Source organism: Bos javanicus, chromosome 1, assembly GCF_032452875.1.
Source record: "Bos javanicus breed banteng chromosome 1, ARS-OSU_banteng_1.0, whole genome shotgun sequence".
Classification (NCBI taxonomy): domain Eukaryota; kingdom Metazoa; phylum Chordata; class Mammalia; order Artiodactyla; family Bovidae; genus Bos; species Bos javanicus.
The window spans coordinates 146081507-146100808 of record NC_083868.1 but is presented as its reverse complement, the minus strand read 5'-3'; the positions used below and the strand labels follow the sequence as shown (position 1 = coordinate 146100808).

The 19302-nt window shown below is 53.8% G+C and overlaps 1 protein-coding gene across 4 annotated transcripts in view; it reads right to left on the bottom strand.

Moving 5' to 3' along the window:
- Nucleotides 1-878: 878 nt before the first annotated feature.
- The window catches only part of DIP2A (disco interacting protein 2 homolog A), a 121853-nt gene continuing 103429 nt past the window's right edge, over nt 879-19302 (bottom strand). For all 4 annotated transcript variants that reach the window (XM_061424111.1, XM_061424117.1, XM_061424126.1 and 1 more), the window contains 12 exons: nt 16723-16844; nt 16518-16629; nt 15342-15451; nt 14852-14982; nt 12543-12711; nt 12039-12209; nt 10239-10300; nt 9395-9452; nt 7327-7401; nt 6872-7046; nt 6272-6395; nt 879-3679 (listed from right to left, as the gene is read on the bottom strand). In XM_061424111.1, coding sequence (XP_061280095.1) covers nt 3427-3679; nt 6272-6395; nt 6872-7046; nt 7327-7401; nt 9395-9452; nt 10239-10300; nt 12039-12209; nt 12543-12711; nt 14852-14982; nt 15342-15451; nt 16518-16629; nt 16723-16844 — 1562 coding nt within the window. In that variant the 3' untranslated portion in view covers nt 879-3426. The remainder of the gene's footprint in view (nt 3680-6271; nt 6396-6871; nt 7047-7326; nt 7402-9394; nt 9453-10238; nt 10301-12038; nt 12210-12542; nt 12712-14851; nt 14983-15341; nt 15452-16517; nt 16630-16722; nt 16845-19302) is intronic.

Genomic DNA, 19302 nt, shown 5'->3' with positions numbered 1-19302 from the left:
ACCTGAAGGGCACTGCTGGACGTAGGGAAGTGGTGGGGGGGAGGGTGGGGAATCGAGATGAGGAAGGGACTGAGCTCACCTGGGTGAAGCTGCAGGTTCTCAGACTTCCCATGTGGGGAGGGTGGTCCAGCTACCTGTTCAGACAGTTCAAAGATGATTGTTCTTGAACATAAAGAGGTTTTGAAGTTTTGCATATAGTTACCTTTTAAAAGAATTCTTCATTACTGAAATTGAGTATCAAGAGTGCTAAGTAGTTTCAGTTGTGTCCGACTCTTTGGGACCCTATGGACTGTAGCCAGCCAGGCTCCTCTATCCATGGGATCTTCCAGGCAAGAATACCGGGGTGGGATGCCATTTCCTACTTCAGGAGATCTTCCTGACCTAGGGATCAAACCCACTTCTCTTATGGCTCCTGCACTGGCAGGCATGTTCTTTACCACTAGTGCCACCTGAGAAGCCAAACGAGTATCAGAGGAAAGAGGACAAATGCTATACACAGTGTTATTACACTGTTACTGCATCCAGTTTAGAGAAAGTGTTTCTTCTTTAACTCAAGACCTAAAACTTATGCAGCATGGTCTCAGGTAGAAAGAGAATGCTCCTCTCTTGTTTTTGCACCAGCAAGTAGCATGTGCATGATTCTCCAACAACACTTGCTCTCAGGGAGAGGCCCTGGCGAGAGCGTCTGACTCTGGCAGACTCTGGCAAGAAGAGGCAAACACAGGAGGTGAGTCGTTCCCCATAGAGTTGAGCTGACCATCCCGGGACAATCTCTCTGAAACAAGTCAGCTATATTCATAATCTGAAATTAAGCACAAGTAACCTTAGTTTGCATAAAATAATCAGTACATTTAAAAAACAAGCAGAATGCAATACTGTAAAGCAATTATCCTTCAATTAAAAACAAAAACAGAGAATCAAGATACAAATGGCCCAGTAGGAAAAGTATGGATTATACAGAGGTTCTGATCCTTAACATAAACTGGCTCCTACAAATCAACTAAAAAAAAAACCCAAAAACCCTTGCACACCATAAGAACTGCCAAGTAAAACACATCAAATGAGAAAGTAAAATGACCACAAACACATGAAAACATATACAGCACCACCAGACAGGATACTTATTTGACTGACAGGGACTCATTTTTTATTGCCAGTGTTCTCAGGTTTCCAGGAACAGCCTCTCCACTCCGCCCTGTGCCCTTCCGAGGATGGAGTGCCCAAAGCTTCACCCCAGCAGAGCTGAGCCCCAGGCAGGCTGTGCGTATGAACGTGCTCCTGTGAGGAGGCTCATGGTAGCGGGCTGAGAGGGTGCTGACAGAGCCTGTGAGGACAAGCTGTCCCCACCTGCTGTGTGACACAATTGTTAAAACATGCAGAAGAATATATGGAACAGATTAAAAGTCTAATTTATTAAGTACAAAAGCTGATTATAAAAGTATATGACTGACCTAATTTTGTAGAAGTGTTTTTAAAGAAAAAAAATTAAACCTGGAAAGGATTTACATCAAATACTAACTAACACACTGTCATTAAACGAGAGGTAGGATTATGGGAGATTTAAATTTTATTCTTTATACTTTAATGTGCTTTGTAGATTTTATGCTGCAGCATAAATGCTTCTATATTCAGCAAAGAAAAATGCATAATAAAATACCTGCTTTTTGGGGTAATTTAAAAAATCTTTTCACACATTTCAAATGGCAGAATTACAAACAGTCCATAACTTTTATTAACATATTGATATAAAAATTTTTTCTGACATACAGAATTCCCAGAGAGTAATTTTAAAATATTTTAATGCTTCTTAAAATCTTAATTTACAAGACATATCTTACTGCCACTTACCTTTCAATACAAAAATTTTACAATGCCTGTTGCTATAAAATGACAACATAAAGGGCTGGGTGGTTCCTCTCCTACAGGCCATTCTGTTATGAGGAATATCCATTAGTCCACTGTTAGAACCTCTGTATGTCAAACAATAAGTTACACATGTTATATACATAATTACACGAGGACTGTTCAGTTCCAGTATGTGCTTACATACCACACTGCATACCAAGAGCTACTGAGCACAAGCTACTTGTAGCTGAGAGTCAGATGTGAGAGTCAGCCCAGTCAGCCAGGCCTTTTTGGCGGAGAATTTTAAATGGTAAAGAATTAACAACTGTTAGGCACTGATTCAGGTTAATTCCAGAAAAACCTGGCTGTTTCTAGGAAGCGTGTGATTCGTAAACTTTCTGACCCGCAGTCCCTGACAATTCGTAACACATTTTTTATTAGTGATACAAAAATACTCTGTCTTAGATTCGAGCTTCACTTCAAATTCTTAGAAGTATCTAAAGGATTTCACGTTCTCTGATTTATATTTACTATAATATTATATCACTCAGTTTAGTCGAGTTCAAATAAAATAAGTGAACATGATTTGGCCAAATTTTACAGGCACACAACTCACGATGCAACAGTGGCTGGCAAAGTTCTCGGGCCCTGGGCTGTACCACCACACATGTAAACCTCAGCCCACCGGTGAGTCCACATCTGCTGATGTGTAATAAAAACAGTAACTCAGTACACTTTTGGACAGTGAGAAGATCCTATACTGTGGTCATGAAAATCAGCACTTCAGCTGAATAGCAACAAGTCAGAAATGCAGAAAGAGGTTTAAAACTCAGCATTCCTTTATCTTTCTGAAACAGCTGCTCACCTGATGGACCCTGTCGAGGGTTAGAGATGACACAGGCAGGCAGGCGGCATACCAATGTTCAGAGAGGAAGTGTGTGTGCATGAGCCTGGTCTGGGGCCCAAAGCAGGTCAGGGGTGGGGAAGAGGGGGCCAGGCCAGGATCATGCCCTGCCCACCAGCCTTTCTGTATTTTGCTCTTCCCTGTGAATCAGAACTGAAGCAGCTGTCCCTGGGCCTCAAATTCCTTCTCGCATAAATTCTAAGTATGACCTTGTCATCTGAAATGGTATAGTTGAATTTTTAAAATCGAGAACTGAATTTTTAGCCTAAAAAAAGTGCAAACTCATAATACAGCAGAGGACTACACCTACAGCACCTGCAGTGCCCGCACCAGGCTTCTTTCCCAGTCACACCATCTGTTGCAATACTGACATTCATGTTTCTGTAAATGTTCCAGATGATTAAAAGGTTTTGAGTAATTCAGGAAGTGGTTTCTAGAATGAGATGGGTATGTAAGCGCATGGGTGGGGCCCTGTGCTCAGGAGCCTGGGGTCCTCTCCCCAGGGGCTGCAGACGTACCCCAGCCCCTCCAATGGCTCGTGAGGCCCCTCTGGGGCTGGTGCTGAGCAAGCTCACGTGCTGTAGGCCACACAAGTGGGGTCCAGCTGGTCGGGGCTGAGTGGGCTCACGTGTTGTAGGCCACGCAGGTGGGGTCCAGCTGGTCGGGGCTGAGCGGGCTCACATGTTGTAGGCCACGTAGATGGGGTCCAGCTGGTCAGCTAGGAAGCCATCGCGCAGGTGCATGCGCTGCTTCTCCCCACGGGAGTTGATGGGGATGACACCCGGGTCCACGATGACCACCACGCCCACCACCAGGTGGTGCTCCTCCAGCACCACGTTCGTCACCAGGGCCACCAGGTCCAGCGCGTCCTGCTCCAGCCCGTCCAGCTCCACCACCACCACCAGCAGGTTGGTCCAGGTGAACACAGCGCTGCAGGTAGAAGGCGAATGGTGTCACATGGGGCTGGGCGATGGCTTCAGGGGCCAAGGACACACAGGAAATGATGCCAGGCAAAGACCACTGAAACATACTTAAGTAGGTTTACTGACGTCATCCTCTGCTCAAGTCAGTTACAATTCAAAGGTTTGGCTAAGTGTGTTTTTTTGGAATATCTACTCTAATTAAAGTTCTCTCTAAGAATCAAGACAAATCTGACAAAAAATGGTCCACTGGAGGACCCATCCTCTTTAGCATTCTTGCCTAGAGAACCCTAGGGACAATATGAAAAGGCAAAAATACATGACACCAGAAGATGAGCCCCTCCAGGTCGGAAGGTGTCTAATATGGGGAAGAGCTACTGGGGAAGAACAGAGGGCAATTACTAAGAGTTCCAGAAAGAATAAAGCAGCGGGCCAAAGTGGAAATGAAGCTCAGTTGTGGATGTGTCTGGTGGTGAAAGTAACGTCTGATGAAAGAACAATATTGCATAGAGACCCGGAATGTTAGATCCATGAATCAAGGTAAATTGGAAGTGGTCCAGCAGGAGATGGCAAGAGTGAACACTGACACCGTAGGAATCGGCAAACTAAAAGGGAGGGGAATGGGTGAATTTAATTCAGATGACCACCATATCTACTACTGTGGGCAAGAATCCCTTAGAAGAAATGGAGTAGTCTTCATAGTCAGCCAAAGAATTCGAATGCAGTTGTCGTTCAGTCACTAAGTCGTGTCCAGCTCTTTGTGACCCCTTGCACTGCAGTACAGCAGGCTTCCCTGTCCTTCACTATCTCCCAGCATTTGCTCAAACTCATGTCTATTGAGTTCGTGATGCCATCTAACCATCTCACCCTCTGCCACCCTCTTCTCCTTCTGCCCTTAATCTTTCCCAGCATCAGGGTCTTTTCTAATGATTTGTTCTTTGCATCAGGTTTAAAAACCATAGTTGTGACTATATAGAACTTTGTCGGCTTTCCTTCAAAGGAGGAAGCATCTGTTACTGCTTCTATTTTTCCCCTCTGATTTGCCATGAACTGATGGGACCAGATGGGTTAGGGTTAGGAGGAGAGTGAAGAAGCTGGCTTAAAACTCAATATTTAAAAAACTAAGATCATGGCATCTGGTCCCATGACTTCATGGCAAATGGAAGGGGGAAAAGTGGAAACAGTAACAGACTATATTTTCTTGGGCTCCAAAATCATAGCAGCCATGAAACCAAAAGACACTTGCATCTTGGAAGAAAAGCTATGCTAAACCTAGACAGCATATTAAAAAGCAGAGACATTGCTTTGCCAAGAAAGGTCTGTATAGTCAAAGCTATGGTTTTTCCAGTAGTCGTACATCGATGTGAGAGTTAGACCATAAAGAAGGCTGAGCACCAAAGAATTGATGCTTTCTAACTGTGGTGCTGGAGAAGACTCTAGAGAGTCCCTTGGACAGCAAGGAGATCAAACCAGACAATCCTAAAGGAAATGAACCCTCAATACTCAGTGTGATATAGTTAACTTCAGCCAGTTTGATAAGTAGTCCAAGGCCCCTCAGGGATAAAGTCTGAATTCTTTACCTTAGCAGTCATGTAGGCACCGTGTTAATACTTATATAGCAACAACATCTTGCTTAAAGGCATGCTTTCCTCCTCAACAGGAACTCGTTCCTTCTGGCTAATCTCGAACTAAAGTTATCTCAGGATGCCTTGGAAAAGGGTCTGGTGGAACTTTTACAGTCTTGAGATATTCTTTTTACCTAAGCAGCCAACTGAAAAGTATATAATTTTCTGCTCAAGTTAACAATGTGGGGACTCTCTCTACCCACTTCTGATGTCTATGTCGGAAGTCTTCTCTGCCCCTTTTCAATAAACTCTATTTCCTCACTGCAAGCCTCAAGTGGTCTCTATTATCTGCCTGGTTTGGTGAGGGAATTTTTCTTCTCACAAGAGCCGTGAGCTCAAGTACAGCCTACACTCTGAGGCTACATCACATCAGAACTGGTTTCAACTGGAAGGACTGATGCTGAAGCTGAAACTCCAATATTTTGGCCATCTGATGTGAAGAGCTCACTCAATGAAAAAAGACACTGATGCTGGGAAAGAACGAGGGCAGGACGAGAAAGGGGCTACAGAGGACAAGATGGTTGGATGACATCACTGACTCAAGGGACATGAGTGTGAGAGATAGTGGAGGACAGAGAAGCCTGGCATGCTGCAGTCCATGGGGTCACAAACAGTTGGATTCAACCTAGCAACTGAATAACAAGAATCAAGAATATTATTTGATATTGAAAGCTGTACTTTTCCCACAGCAACCTCCCTCCAAAGTGAGGAAATCATGCGTCTTGACCATTTAAATTAGGAAATCCATGCAAATGCAGAGGTATTTCAGAGTAACTGGGGCGCTCACATTTTGCCTGTGCATTTGGGGACAGACTCTTAGTTTAAGACTGATTGAGAGAAGAAGAAAAACCAAGCAAACCCAAACAAGGGGTCTCTGGCACATGATTCGCAGAGTGTGTTTGGGGTCTGCTCCTGGAGAGGAGGTGGCTGCCCACACGACTGCGCGAGAGCTGCCAGCTGGTCCCCTGGGCCCTCACCATTCAGCAATGCTCCTGTGCGCACGGATCACGGACGTCTCGATGTCGATGGGGTGGTAGCGCATGCCCCTCAGCTCCAGCGTCTCGTCCAGAGACCCCACCACGTACAGCGCATCATGTCGCTCTGCAGATGGCACAGTTCACCACCTCAGCATGGCTTCCGTGCTGAAGCCTCCTGCCGTGCGCACCCACGTGTGAAGAGTACAGAACAACTTCTACTATCTCGGAGACAAGGCAGCAGCTACAGGGGCTCCCAAAGTTCTGACTGCATCTGGCCAGCCTGCTGTGGCTGTGGACTCTGTGACCTTGGGGGAATGTATGGGGAGGCCCTGATATATGGCTGGTGAGACATGCCCATGGCTCTGCCTGGGGGGCCCAACAGCCTCCCCCAGAACCCCCACACCCTCAGCAGAGGTCAGGATCCAGGAACAGTGAAGGAAAAGGAACAACTTTCAGAGAAACCATATCAGAGCACCTAAAGAAACCAGCTCCTGGGAAGGGGTGAGGTGAGTTGGCAGGAGATCCCAAGACACTGCCTGTAGGGGCTCCTGGCTGTGGTAGCCCCAAGACTGGGGGTGAGCACTGCATAGGACCCCTCACCTCCGCTGGCATCGGTGAGCTCTGTCCTTCGAAGGAAGCCCAGGAAGCCAGTCCTCGCCCAAACAGTCTGGGTGTCTCCGAAACTCAGCCGGGCACTGAAGTGGTCGGCATGGAGCCCCTCTTCCCCGTAGACTGTGTAGTACCCAGTGGCATTGTGGGGGCTGCTCACCCAGATCTGGGGCCCAGAGCACAAGGGGGTCAGTCATCACAAGTGCCAGGCACTGTGTGTCCCAAGACACGGCAGCACACAGTGGGGTGGGGGTAAGGGGCTTGAAATAAGTCACAAGAGAGGCCCAGAGAGCAAAGAATTCTCTCCTTCAAACAAACCGTTCCCCTCCTAGGACCCCTGAGTGACAGTTGCAGGACTGCAGCGTACAGTTCATCGCAAAGAAAGAACTGGGAGCAACCCGCATGCACACCCAGGGGCCAGCGAGAGGTGGGGTCCCCATCCTCACCTCCCCCAGGTGCGAGTCTCCCAGGGGCCCTCTGGTCTCTGTGTGGGCGATGATGACCTTCACTCCAGGGAGAATCTGGAAGGAGAACCATGCTCGTCAGAGGGAGCGTGGCCCTCCTGACGCAAGAGCGGCAAAAACAACGCCCTTTGAAGCTGATCTAAAGGACGTGACTCATACACGGCCATGACCAGGTTCAGAACCCGACCTAAATCTGACTGAATTTTAACAGAAGTAAGAGATTTTAATAAATAAAAATAAATTGTGAATCTTAGCAAAATCATCCAGCTCCTGAGAATGAACTCTATTTTGGACATGGAGAGGGGAGGAGGGGATCTTTCCCTGAGGCCCCTGTCGGGGCTCTTGAGGCCAGGGAGTCCAAACACAGCTCGGCTGGGCCCCCACCCACCCCAGAGTTTCTGGTTCTGGAAGGAAACCTGGCCACCAAGAGGCATTCCTGCCCTCAGACTTGGGGCTCCATGCCCACCAGAGGCTGTGGAGAAGGCTGGGGAGGGTGCTTCATGTTCAGCACCCCAACCCGGGGCCTGCGGCCCCACTGGACATGGGACTGACCACCTGGCTGCTTCTGGGTACCTATTCTGTGTCCTTAGTTTCCCTGGGTGTAAAACAGGAGATGACAGTGGAGCTTTCCAGCAGGTGGGGGAGAGGCGAGGGGTCACGGAAGGCTGGTCGGGCTCTGTTCTGTTGCCCATAGGATGCTGCTGAGCCTCTGACCTCCCCCCGTGTTACCAACCTGGACCCTGAGGACCCAGAGCTCTTCCCAGAACCCCAGTCCATCAGGCCCAAGTTATTGTAACAGAGAAATAACAGGGGGGGAAGTCCATCAAAACTGAGTGCAGAGCCACATGTGATAAGAAATAAAAATGTACCAGAAAGAATTAAGAACTGCTTTGAGAAAAACCACCATGTTATAGAAAGGAAACTGCAGATTGTAGTGGGACACGTCTGTGCACCCAGGGAAGGGTGGGGGAGCCCAGGACCATCTCCAGCCCCCAGCCCCTCCCTCCGACACCTACACTCTCCCTCCTCTCCTCCATTCTGTGAAGCTCCAGCCACACTAGCCTCTCTGTGGTCCTGGGACCTTCACACCAGCTGAGCCTGCTCCTCTTCTGGGGCCGCCCTCGGGAGGTGCACAGCCCCTACTAGCTCCTCTCCCACACTCACCTGGGCTCGTCAGTGCTGCCCCCGCTGCCCTGTCCCTCTCTGGGCACGCCCTGCCTCCTGAGAGGCAGACACGTGCACAGCGTGTGTGAGCAGGGCTAGAGGCTGTGCTGACTCCACTCTGTCGCGCATCCCCCTCAAGTCCCTCCCCCTTCACCCTGCCTGACCGCTCCTGGGAGCCTTCTTCCTTCCTCCGAACCTCCCCTGGTTCTGAAGATGCCTGGTCTCCTGGGTCTATGCCTGCTGAGCCCTCATGGTGGCCCACAGTTTTTCCCTAGGTGCCCTTGGGTGGTCTCACGGCCCCACCACCTAAGCCCTTGACACAGCTCCTGCGGTCGAACCAGGCCTGGACTGCTTTAATGGTGAACTGCCACTGGGGATACTGCCTAGCTGTCACCTGAGCCAGGGGAGAAGCTCTTCCAGGCCCCAGTGGGCTGCTCCAGGTGGCACCAAGGCGCCAAGGCCTCAAGACCCTGCAGTGCAGTTCCTGCAGGTCTGCATCTGAAGTCCTCCCTCTGGGCTGGAGCTCAGATGTGGACAGAAAGATGTAGAGAGTGTGTGAGCATGTACGTGTGTGCGTGTTGTATGTGAGTGTATGTGTATGGGTGTGTGAGTGTATGTGAGTGTGCATCTGTTTGTATGATGTGTATGGGTGTGTCTATATGTGGGTATGTGTAAGTGTGTCTGAGCGTGTGTGACTGTGTGCATGTGAGTGTGTGTATGTGTGTCTGTGTGCAAGTGTGTATGTATGTGTGTGTCTGTGAGTACATGTGTGTGTCTGTGTGAATGTGTGTGTATGTGTGTGTGTGTGTGTGTGTGCATATGCAAGGAGGTGAGGCCAGCTGGACCTCAGGGGACATAAGCTGGAAGCCAAGCCCCACGCCACTACCTTTCCAGACTCAGTCAATGGCAGACTGTGCGGAGAGCCCCGTTCCACCAGACGTACCCTACAAACGAACAAGGGAAACAAATAAAATTGACTACACAGACAACAATCTCTAAAGAAGGCAACTCATAAGGTAATCAGAATTGATCAGCACTGTGACGGGCAGTCCCGTGACGGCAGCCAAGCCTTTAGCCTTTGATCGTGACCTTGCTGTGACCTTGGGACAGTGACTTCAGGTGCCTGGCTCAACCAGCAGCGCTCAGGTCAGGAGCCCCTGGCCAGCTGGCCTCGCCCTCCAGGAGGGTCCACCACGGTTTCCCTCAAGCTGAATGTGAGGGTCAGAATCTGGCTCTAAAGCCGGGGGGGACCCAGGCCTCGAGGTACACACCGTGGGGCCCCCAGGACACATGTGCTGACAGGATGCCTACATCCTGCCTGGAGACGGGTCTTCCTGGTTTTTACCCATAAAAATCCCAGCGTCAAATGCTCGGTCACTCTTGGAAGGTCGGTCCCCTCCTGGTCGTGGGAACAACTGATTAAAGGAGGACATGGTGAGACTTCCCTGCAGTCCAGTGGTTAAGAATCCTCCTGTCCATGCAGGGGCCATGGGTTCAACCCCTGTTTCGGGGAGACCCCACATGCCGAGGGGCAACTAAGACCACGTGCCACAACTACTGAGCCCAAGCACCTAGAGCCTGTGCTCTGCAGAAGCCACCGCAATGAGAAGCCTGAGCACTGCAGCGAAAACCAGCACAGCGAATAAAAAATAAAACAAAATAACTTTTTTAAAAAGGAAGAACACAGTGGGCAGGGGAGGCCCAGGCTGAAGGGGGCTGGGGACTGTTACCTGTCATGGCGCAGTGCCCTCATGTCCACATAGACAGTTGTGGGGTCTGGGCCGGCCGTGCCCTGCAAGGGGAGCAGAGGAACGTCCGCTCAAACCTCACGCCCATCGTTTCCAGGGGTGTGGCATGCACACAGGCACAGCTCCTCCCAGCCAGGGGGCGGGGTGGGGGCGGGAAGGCAACTGCTCTGCCCCCAGCAGGTGTCTGCCTTCCTCCAAACACCTACAAGACTTACTGACATGGCGGGAAGCCTCCCCTAGCACTGAAGGGAGAGATCAAGGCAAACAATCTCACATTTCAGTCCTGACAGCTCCGATTCCCACTGGTCCCTGAGAAAACACCACCATGGGTTTGGGGGCATTTCCCTGAGCTGTGCTTGCTCAGACCTAATTCTCTTAAGGGCTGAGCCCAGCGTGGCTCCTTCAGGGGCGAGGCCTCAGCAGGACATTCAATGATGTTCCCACTCCATTCCTCTCACTTGACACTTGACGTTGGCCCTGACAGAGGACAGCACGTCCCTTCTGTTAGACACTGAACATCAAAGTACACAGACACTCCGCCCCAACACCATTCTCTGGCGATCCCAGACAATGTCACCAACGTCTGCCCTGGAATGAAGACGGCTCTTCCTCCAGAGGCAGCAGACTGTGAATGCTAAATACTTCTGAAAATACTCTGCTTTTAAGCTCGTTTTTACAAAGGAGCAAGACCACGAGAGGCCACATGAACTCACAGAAGCACAGAGGCACCTCGAGGTCAAGGTCATACCTGCTCAGCCAGCTTTCCCAGCCTGTTGGGCTGACAGACACAAAGGAGGCCAGCAGAGCGAGACAGGGAAGAGACGCCACAGGAAACACAAACAGAGAGCATAGGCACGTGAGGAAGGAGCTGAGAGAGAGCAAAAGGCATCACTGCATCGAAGCGCACAGAGCAACAGCCAGGCTCCTGCTGACGTTTCCAGGAAGGAGGAGCCGGCTCCCAGACGCTGAGCGGACAGAAGGGCCGCGCATACAGCCACCAACCCCATGCCACCAGTCGAGGTGCAGTCGCACCATCGACATCAGAAGGGATCTCCCGAGGGACCCCTCCACCTCCTCCTGCCATGCAGTAAGGGTCCAAGCAAGACCTGGACGGTCGGCATCTATACTGTGGAGAGGATGTCACAGGAACACCTGGACAACAGGATGCTGATCTCCCCAGTCCAGACACGCCCTGCACCCGGTGGGCATTGGTCAGGACCGGGGCTGGGGGACGAGGCACTGTGGTTCTCCTGAGGCCTTTCCTCCCAACAACCCTGAATGTAGGAGCAGGTGCATGCAATGCATTTTAGAAAGAAGTGGGATTGAGATACCAGCCAGAAACCTGGAAAAGAGCCCCAGCCCCCTGAAGAAGCAGAACACCGCTACAGTGAGCTGTTCTGAAACTTTGTTTCCTTTTAAAAAGTAAAATACCTCAGTGTTTCAAGAATGAGTTTAGGGCAATATAAATGATCACACTCATTAATGTTTCCATTTAAAATTGCAAGATGTCTCACAAAACAATAAACTCAATCTTGCTTTGGAATATTAGCTGCATACTGTGTCCAGCTTATCAATTCCTCTCAGTAATTGTCACTGTTCAAAAACAACTGGTGCTTTTTCCAAATAAGCCTTTGTTCATCAAGAACAGAATCTCTTTTAAACAAAAATGCTCAGTTCTCAAAGCCATACTTGGAAAATCAAAAGGCTGGAGGCCAGAAGGGACCAAGGGACGGGGCGGTGCAGGTCGTGCACAGGCGCCCAGAGGAAGCCCCGCGGCCTTACCTGGAGGCAGATGGCCACGTTGACCCTGCAGCCGAACGTGGTGCTCACGGCGCGCGCGGGCAGGCCCAGGTCTCTGAACAGCTTGGAGAAGGACTGTGTGAGCGCGATTCTGGGCCGCTCCTCAGCCACCACCATGCAGGTGCGCACACATGACAGGTTCACGCCCTTCATCTGCGGGAGGAGCGTGCATGCCACGCCTGCGTCTGCGCGCAAGGGCCAAACCGCACGGAGCCCCGCCCCCTGGGTTCCGTGCCTCCGCGTCCTCCGCTGCTACACTCCAGCCCCAGGCCCTGGGGACCATGAGGCCTCAGAGATCCCTCGGTACGCTCAGAGCCAGGGTCGGACCCACCCCTCATGAGGGGCCGCTGCGGGGTGCTCCACAGGTATGTGTGGGGGTGGAGCTCACAGCGCGGGGCAGGGCACCCCAGGGAGGGTTTTCTGTTTCCAGCCCCCTCTTCCCACCGGAACTGTCCCTGGGGTCTCTCCAGGCCCGCCCGCACTCACTCTGAGTGCCGCCGTCTGCGCACCCAGGCCCCGGGCACACATCTCCATCACCGAGTAGGAGCAGAACGTGACGCGCGCCTTGTACTGGCTGACGGCCCACAGCCACAGGGACACGTTGGTCTCCAGCTCCGGCGGGGGCACCAGCACCGACTGGTGTCCAGAGTAGACGCTGTGACAGCGACAGGGAGGGGTCAGCACTACACCTCACCCCTCAAGGATCTGCCCTTCCAGGCAGAGTCCGCCCCTCCTGCTCTGGTCAAGTCGGGGTTTTGGTGGAAAATGTGGGACGCAGGTCCGCCCACCAGCATTCAGGGGCCCAGGGTCTTGGTGAGGGACCCACTGTGGGCAGGGCTAGGTTCTATTCATGAAGATGGGTCCCTACTTCCCTGTCCTGGATGGAATTGGTAGTAACACAGAGTGTGCATTTAATAAAAATGCACTTCTACCCTTTAACTCCATTTCAGACCCACACTCCAGCTGCCGGCACACTCACACACACCAGCCATTCAGCGTGTATCCTCTGCTTCCTGGACCCTTAACAATATATCTTAGAGATGGGTGGGGGTGGGACTTTAGAGAAGCAGTTCAGTTAGCAGGTGGTAAGGAGTGGGTGGAGCTGTACCTGAACACCCATAGTGCACGTGCCTGTACACTCACCCTCCACTCACCTGACATCCACCCTCCACTCACCTGCACATCCAACTTCCACTCACCTGACACCCACCTTCCACTCACCTGCACACCCACACTCCACTCACCTGACATCCACCTTCCAATCACCTGCACACTCACCCCGCACTCACCCAACACCCACCCCCCACTCACCCGACACCCACCCTCCACTCACCTGACATCCACCTTCCAATCACCTGCACACTCACCCCGCACTCACCCAACACCCACCCCCCACTCACCCTACACCCACCTTCCACTCACCTGATACCCACCCTCCACTCATCTGACATCCACCTTCCAATCACCTGCACACTCACCCCGCACTCACCCAACACCCACCCCCCACTCACCCAACACCCACCTTCCACTCACCCGACACCCACCTTCCACTCACCTGCACACACACCCTCTACTCACCTGACACCTACCTTCCACTCACCTGCACATCCACCCTCCACTCACCTGACACCCACCTTCCACTCACCTGCACACACACCCTCTACTCACCTGACACCTACCTTCCACTCACCTGCACACACACCCTCCACTCACCTGACACCCACCTTCCACTCACCCGACACCTACCTTCCACTCACCTGCACACACACCCTCTACTCACCTGACACCTACCTTCCACTCACCTGCACATCCAGCCTCCACTCACCTGACACCCACCTTCCACTCACCCGACACCCACCTTCCACTCACCTGCACATCCACCCTCCACTCACCTGACACCCACCTTCCACTCACCCGACACCCACCTTCCACTCACCTGCACACACACCCTCTACTCACCTGACACCTACCTTCCACTCACCTGACACCCACCCTCCACTCACCTGCACACACACCCTCTACTCACCTGACACCTACCTTCCACTCACCTGCACATCCAGCCTCCACTCACCTGACACCCACCTTCCACTCACCCGACACCCACCTTCCACTCACCTGCACACACACCCTCTACTCACCTGACACCTACCTTCCACTCACCTGACACCCACCCTCCACTCACCCTCCACTCACCTGACACCCACCTTCCAGTCACCCGACACCCACCCTCCACTCATCTGCACCCCCACCCTCCACTCACCCGACACCAACCCTCCACTCACCTGACACCCACCCTCCACTCACCTGCACATCCAACTTCCACTCACCTGACATCCACCTTCCACTCACCTGCACAACCACCCTCCACTCACCTGACACCCACCCTCCACCCCCCTGCACACCCACCCTCCATTCCCCTGATACCCGCCCTCCACTCCCCTGACACCCGCCCTCCACTCACCTGACACCCACCCTCCACCCCCCTGCACACCCATCCTCCACTCACCTGACACCCACCCTCCACCCCCCTGCACACCCACCCTCCATTCACCTGACACCCACCCTCCACTCACCTGACACCCACCCTCCACCCCCCTGCACACCCACCCTCCACTCACCTGACACCCACCCTCCACTCACCTGACACCCACCCTCCACTCCCCTCACACCCACCCTCCACTCCCCTCACATCCACCCTCCACTCACCTGACACCCGCCCTCCACTCACCTGACACCCGCCCTCCACCCCCCTGCACACCCGCCCTCCACTCCCCTGACACCTGCCCTCCACTCACCTGCACAGACACCACAGGGCGAAGCCGAGGCCGCAGTAGGGGTCGAGGCAGATGGCGATCTGCCTGGAGGGGTACAGCTCACACTGCAGCTTGATGGAGCGGCACAGGGCGCTGGTGGCCGCATGCGACATCTGAAGGAGTAAAAGCCCACATACACCAAAAACCCCCAGGAATGCACACTAAAAACCTTCTAGGCGAGACATCAGGGCGATAAAGAATTTTAACAGAGCTTTTGGTGACAGACTCATCCAAGCCACCTGGTTGTCGAGGCCAGAGTCATGAATCAGAAAGTTTAGGTATCACCATAAAACATCAAGACATGCATTACTCTTCAGGCTAACCTAATTTTGGGGTTTACTGATATTTAACACAAGCTTTAAGGAGCAAAACTGCTGCTTCCAGCCTGGGAGGAAGCAGGGCCTGCACAGACCCGCATCAGCACTCTCTGGGTCAGGACGAGGCGGACAGGGGCTCCAGCCAGAGGACCCACCTTCACACCCGCCAGGATCCCGGTCGTTGACACGCTGAAGTCCAGGTACGCGAGCACATCCGGGGACGGGGGCCTGAAGACGCTGGCCACCTTCTTCTTGGGTATGTCATCTGTGGACCAGGAGACACGGGTGGTGTGGATGCCACTTCAGGGCTCGCAGGGAAGGGGAGACAGCATTGCCCCTGGGGACAGGGAGCTCAGAGCAGAGGTCAGGCTGCATGTGGACATGGGGAGGCCGCGTGGAGAGGACCCTCGCTAACCGCACTGAGCGGGTGGCTGCTGACAGTGGGCGTGGTGGACACGGACGGGAGAAGGCAGCCCGTGAGAGCCCCCGGAAAGCTTACAGGGTCCCGGAGCCTGTGATGAGCCAGGCTCGTTGCCATTTGTGCGCACAGTGAGCACTGAGAAGTTGGGTCAAGCTCCCTCACCCAACTTCATCACACCCCTCAGGACCATGGGGCACAGCGCTGACCGCGCACAGGTGGGCACAGGTGAGGCGGGGCAGGGAGCGAGCGAGGCAACAGGATGCCTTCGAGCCCGTTTGCCCCGAGCCCAGCCCCCCTGCCACTAGCTGCCTGGGCCAGCTCCCAGTGCCTGCAGTGGTATCAAGCAGGTGGTCACAGACACTCGGTCCTAAACCTCCTCTTGTGGGCGGTGCCCTGGTGGGTAAGGTGCGACGGGGAAGGAGGGACCCTGTCTGTTTGCCAGTGGGCACCTGTGTGGCCGTGTACCCTGAATTCCCTACAGAGCCTGCAGAGAGCAGCTGGTCTGGGGTGTCCTGATGGGGAGGGGCTTGGACCCTCTCAGCCCTCAGGCTGACCCAACAGGCCCAGGCAGAGGGCCCATGTGACTCCTGGGGGTCCGGGAAGGGTCTGTGCTGTGGGAGCTGTCTGGTCCCCACAACTGCCCACTGCTGCGTGGGCGCTGAGTGCAGCAGGAGGCGTCTGTCTGCAGGCACATGGCCTCGGAAGGACCTGTGCTCTCCACTGGCCACCCTCTGCTCTGGGTACCCGCTTTAGGCTTGAGGTGCTGGATGGGCTGCCGGTGCCCCACTGGCCAGGCTCCTCTCACCACCGACTCAGGCTCCCTCACCCAACTTCTGTATTTGGGTGGTGACAACGCAATCCCTACAACTCAAGAAGCAGAGGGCAGATCCCAGGCGCAGCACACACACACCTGTGTCCAGAATGGTCGGCCAGGTCCTGGCGTCCACGGTGGCTGCTGCTTCTTTGGACCTGAGCAGCCGCATGATGGCCTGCGTGGTGAGCACGCATGCAGACTTGCTGACCTGCAGGACACAGGGTTGAAGGCACAGCTGAGACAGCGCCCGGGAGCAAACAGCACTCAGGCCCACCACGCTCAGGCCGCAGCGCCCACCTACCTCCACAATCATCTTGACGGTAGGAAGTGTGGTGGCAAGGTTCTGGGGGTGTGGGGGCCGCACAGTGACGGGCACGCAGCCACAGTACAGGCAGCCGTAGAAGGCAGCAATGAGGTCCACCCCTGGAGAGACACGATCAGAGGGTGTCAGCGGGTCAAAGGCAGCCCCAAATGTCCAGGCTGTGGGTCTACCTACCGTGTGTGAACTAAACCACCCTCTCGCATCACAGCGCACACCCCAAACAGTGCTGCAGGGAGGGACAGGTTGCCCCGAGCCTAGACCCAGGGAGACAAGGAGATGGGTGGGGTGCAGCCACGGCCCAGAGGAGCCTATGGCGGACGGGAGGCCCAAACCTCATGGAGCAGCGTGTTCTGCCCTCCGGGGCACTCTGTAGGTGGGTGGGCGAGGTTGGGAGGACACTCTGAAGGTGAGCTGCCCACCCAGAAACGCCACACCTCCTCCTTGCATCTCCACCCTAATGTGGGGACCAGTCCATCCCTGGCGAGGCCCACACCCCCAGGGAGGGGCCAGGATGCCCCTGCCCTGCTCTCAATCTCTCAACGCAAAGTGGGACCACTCACGGCTCCTTCAACTCATCTATGTATTTAAAATTCTCCATAATTAAAACCAGGGGGAACTGAACCGCACTTAAAACCCAGCTTTCCCATTTTGACCTCATTCAGACTTAAGACCACCTGCACCCACACCCTAGAGGCCCTGAAGACACTGCCCTCAACTGAGACAAGGCCCTGCCTGGCATCACTAGGCTACAAGACATCAGGCTCAGGCTGTTTTGATTATAGAGTCAAAATAAATACGCAATGTTTGACCCAGCTTGTGGGTTTCACCACACTACAAGTCCCTGATGCTCCATCAGGGCCAGGAGCGCTCAGTGTGGTCACTGTCATGGCCCAAGCTCCTCCCCCAGGGACCAGCCATCCTCACTGTGCCTGTGGGCAGCTCAGGGGACAGATGAGCTGACAGGAAGGCTGACCCGTTCGAGCATCCTCATACCAGCATGGCCATTCTGCCCAAGGTGCCACACAGCAAGCACCACCAGCAGCTCAAACCCTCGAGCTCAAACAGCTCACGCTATCCCCTGCCTGCGCCCCACTTCCTGCAGCTCCTGCAGGGTCACACGCCCCTCACAGGAGATGCACACTAGGTCCTCTGTGCACCTGCAAACACCTGCCCCCTCCTGCCTCGAGCAGGGTGCGGTCTGCCCTCCAGCTGTCAATCACGCTCTCCTCCTGCTACGAAGTTTTTAAAATGTACATTCAGACCTTCACCACGCACTATCACTTTTTATGAATAGTGTCAAAAATGCCCCAAAGCAGAGAGCAGCGTCAGGCCCTGTCCGTCTCTCCTCCTATCACCTCAGCATGTCCACCCGCGCCCTCCCCCAGCCTGCCAGTGCGACCCCAGGCCTCCTCTCAGTCAGTGCTGCGTGCCCTGCACTGAGTCCAAGGATAAGAAAGGAACGGGGACTGCGATCAGTTCTGGACAAAAACGACCTCACATTCCTGGAACAGGAACAAGCAGGAGTGACTGTGATGCCAGTGGGAGTCCTGGAGCGTCCACGTCACCTAGCGTCCGTGTCAAGAAACCCGGCAGGCTCTGTGCAGGGAGCGCTCCACAGCAGCCCCGGGATTAAGTGCCCAGCACAAGCCACGTCCCACCAGACACGCTGAAGGGAGACGGCGCTGCAGGGCTGGGTTCCCAGGAGTGGCACCGTGGACACGTGAAGGAAGCCATCATGCAGGAGACCTGAGTCTCAGAGAACAGCCCCCAAAACAGGACTTCAGGCATTCCAGAAGCAGGAAACAGAGGAAGAAAAGGCAGTAATGAGAAAGAACATTTTCCTGAGAGGAGGATTAAGTGGGTAAGAAAGCGAGAGAGGACCCAGACCCGGGCATTTCCTAGTAAAACTCCTGAGCTAGAACCAACAAGCTTCCAGGTGAAACAACAATAAACACGAAGTGGGGAGGGGAGGGGAGGGTGGGTGCTGATCATCACCTGCAGCCCTGCGGGAGCACCTGCAGAAACCTGGGATTCCTGGCCCAGGGAAGGACAGGCTGCCGCTCAAAGTGCAGGGCCTTCCAAGTGCCCCTCACCTGGGCGCCAGACACAGGAGAGAAACTGCCAGGACTGAAGCCCCGAGACGAGGCGGGAGAGGGCAGGGCGGAGGAGCAGGAGAGCCAGAGCAGCGCCCAGCAGGCGGAGCAGAGCTGCCGCAAGGACAGGGTGCCGGGCTGCGAGGGGCAGGCGGGGCTGGAGGGAGTGTGGGAGGACCTGGAGCCCCAAGGGCACGGCCATCCTGATCAGGGAGGCCCCAGAGGAGGTTGTCTCATCCCCACCCCTGGGGGTCTGATCAGAGAGCAGCTGAGGACTTGGGACCAGCAATCCAGCCCAGCTTGGGACGACCCATGGCGGGGCAGAGAAGACGACGGGAGAAGGGAGGCTTCCTGACGGTGGCCAAGTCCCATACAAAGTACAAGAAAAAGAACCAGAGGTCGATCATCATATGTCCAGAAAAAGACAGCAGATAAGAACTGCAGCCCTTTCAACATGTGCTAAGAT